Here is a 1,314-nt window from a genome sequence, read left to right as displayed (position 1 = left end):
ACCCTAAAAAGTAGTCCTTCCCCTTTGGGAGCGAGGAGGTTGAAAGAAAGCCTGATTGAATGAACTCAGCTACTCCAAGAAGTAGGTCGATTATGCTATGTCGTTCTCCTTTCCACCTCTTCCATGAGAGTATTGGCATGCATCGCTGGAAAATGAATATCCATACCGAACTTGCCAGTTGCCAATTGAGGCATTCCATTTATGTTTCACATAATCCGTATCCCAACATCCCACCACTTTTCGCCCCGCCATTGCTGAAATGCCTGTCCTTTCCAACACCACCAGCCTTCGCCTTCTGCACCATATCCCAAACCACGAATCGGGCTGAGGGGAATCGGCTCGACCAACCATATTCCGCCTATTGAAAAATCATCTGCGCCCAGGGGTCCAATTAAAAACGCCCAAACCACAACAAATATGATATTCGTGGATCGACAGAGCCAGTGTGGAAAGCGAAACGGAAGACGCGCGATGACATGTTTGACAATGAGGTCCTGGAACATGATTGCTGGGGCCTGAAGAAAGAAAAACAGGAAAATGCCGGAGAAGGGTCTTGTTGGGGCCAGTTGCGTGTAGCTGCCAGCGGCGTGTAATAGGCCACTCAAGCCGAACACAACGTACAACTGGAGAAGCCGTCTTAAAAATGGCTTTTGAAGTCGATGTGGAAGGTGATCATAGATGCAATTGCTGGGCTGGACGAAGCTAAAGCGGAAAATCTGGTGCCACCATTTACTCCAGAAGCCGATGAGGCCATGGTCGAGTAACGAAGAAAAACAAGATCCAAATGCTTTTGGGTATAACCATGGGGCTTCAATTGGGATCAAGGTCCATGTGCGAGCGAAGGGGAGCCATAATGAAATGCTAAGACAGAGCAGAGAAACGGCGGAAGCCGCACATTCTACTGCACATATAACGCCCATCAGTGAGAAGACGAGGCGATAGGTTTGGGTGGCGGCCATTCCCAAAGTGCCGAAGGAGTCGAGAGGTGATGGTGGCGGGGAAGAAACAATACCCCAGAAATAGGGATCGAGCATCATGATGACTTTTAGGGCATCTAGGCCAAGGTAACTCCATATCATACGGAATAGCGCGGATTTCGCGGCGGATTTGGTATCACTTAAGTTCACGGTTTCGGGTCTGTTGATTTCATGCGATGGCCGATCGAGGTGACAAGGAGTAAATTTTGGTGGCGGCGGAATTGTGGAAATACGCCAATTCCAACCAGGCCCACGCATATTGATGATAAGGTCCCAGACCCATACCAGGCGGTAAAGAAATGTCTTCGGATACGCCTGCCACCGCAAAATGTACATC

General features: G+C 49.2%; 1 protein-coding gene across 1 annotated transcript; it reads right to left on the bottom strand.

The window, feature by feature from the left end:
• Positions 1 to 206: 206 nt before the first annotated feature.
• Positions 207 to 1,235, bottom strand: HCAG_09036 (predicted protein; the record flags this gene model as incomplete). Its single annotated transcript, XM_001535953.1, has 1 exon — positions 207 to 1,235. One exon carries the CDS (start codon positions 1,233 to 1,235, stop codon positions 207 to 209), a length of 1,029 nt encoding a protein of 342 aa, XP_001536003.1.
• Positions 1,236 to 1,314: the final 79 nt, after the last annotated feature.

Source organism: Histoplasma capsulatum, genomic scaffold, assembly GCF_000149585.1.
Source record: "Histoplasma capsulatum NAm1 scaffold_16 genomic scaffold, whole genome shotgun sequence".
NCBI lineage: Eukaryota > Fungi > Ascomycota > Eurotiomycetes > Onygenales > Ajellomycetaceae > Histoplasma > Histoplasma mississippiense.
The sequence above is the reverse complement of the archived record's forward strand: the minus strand, read 5'-3'. Positions and strand labels throughout refer to the sequence as shown.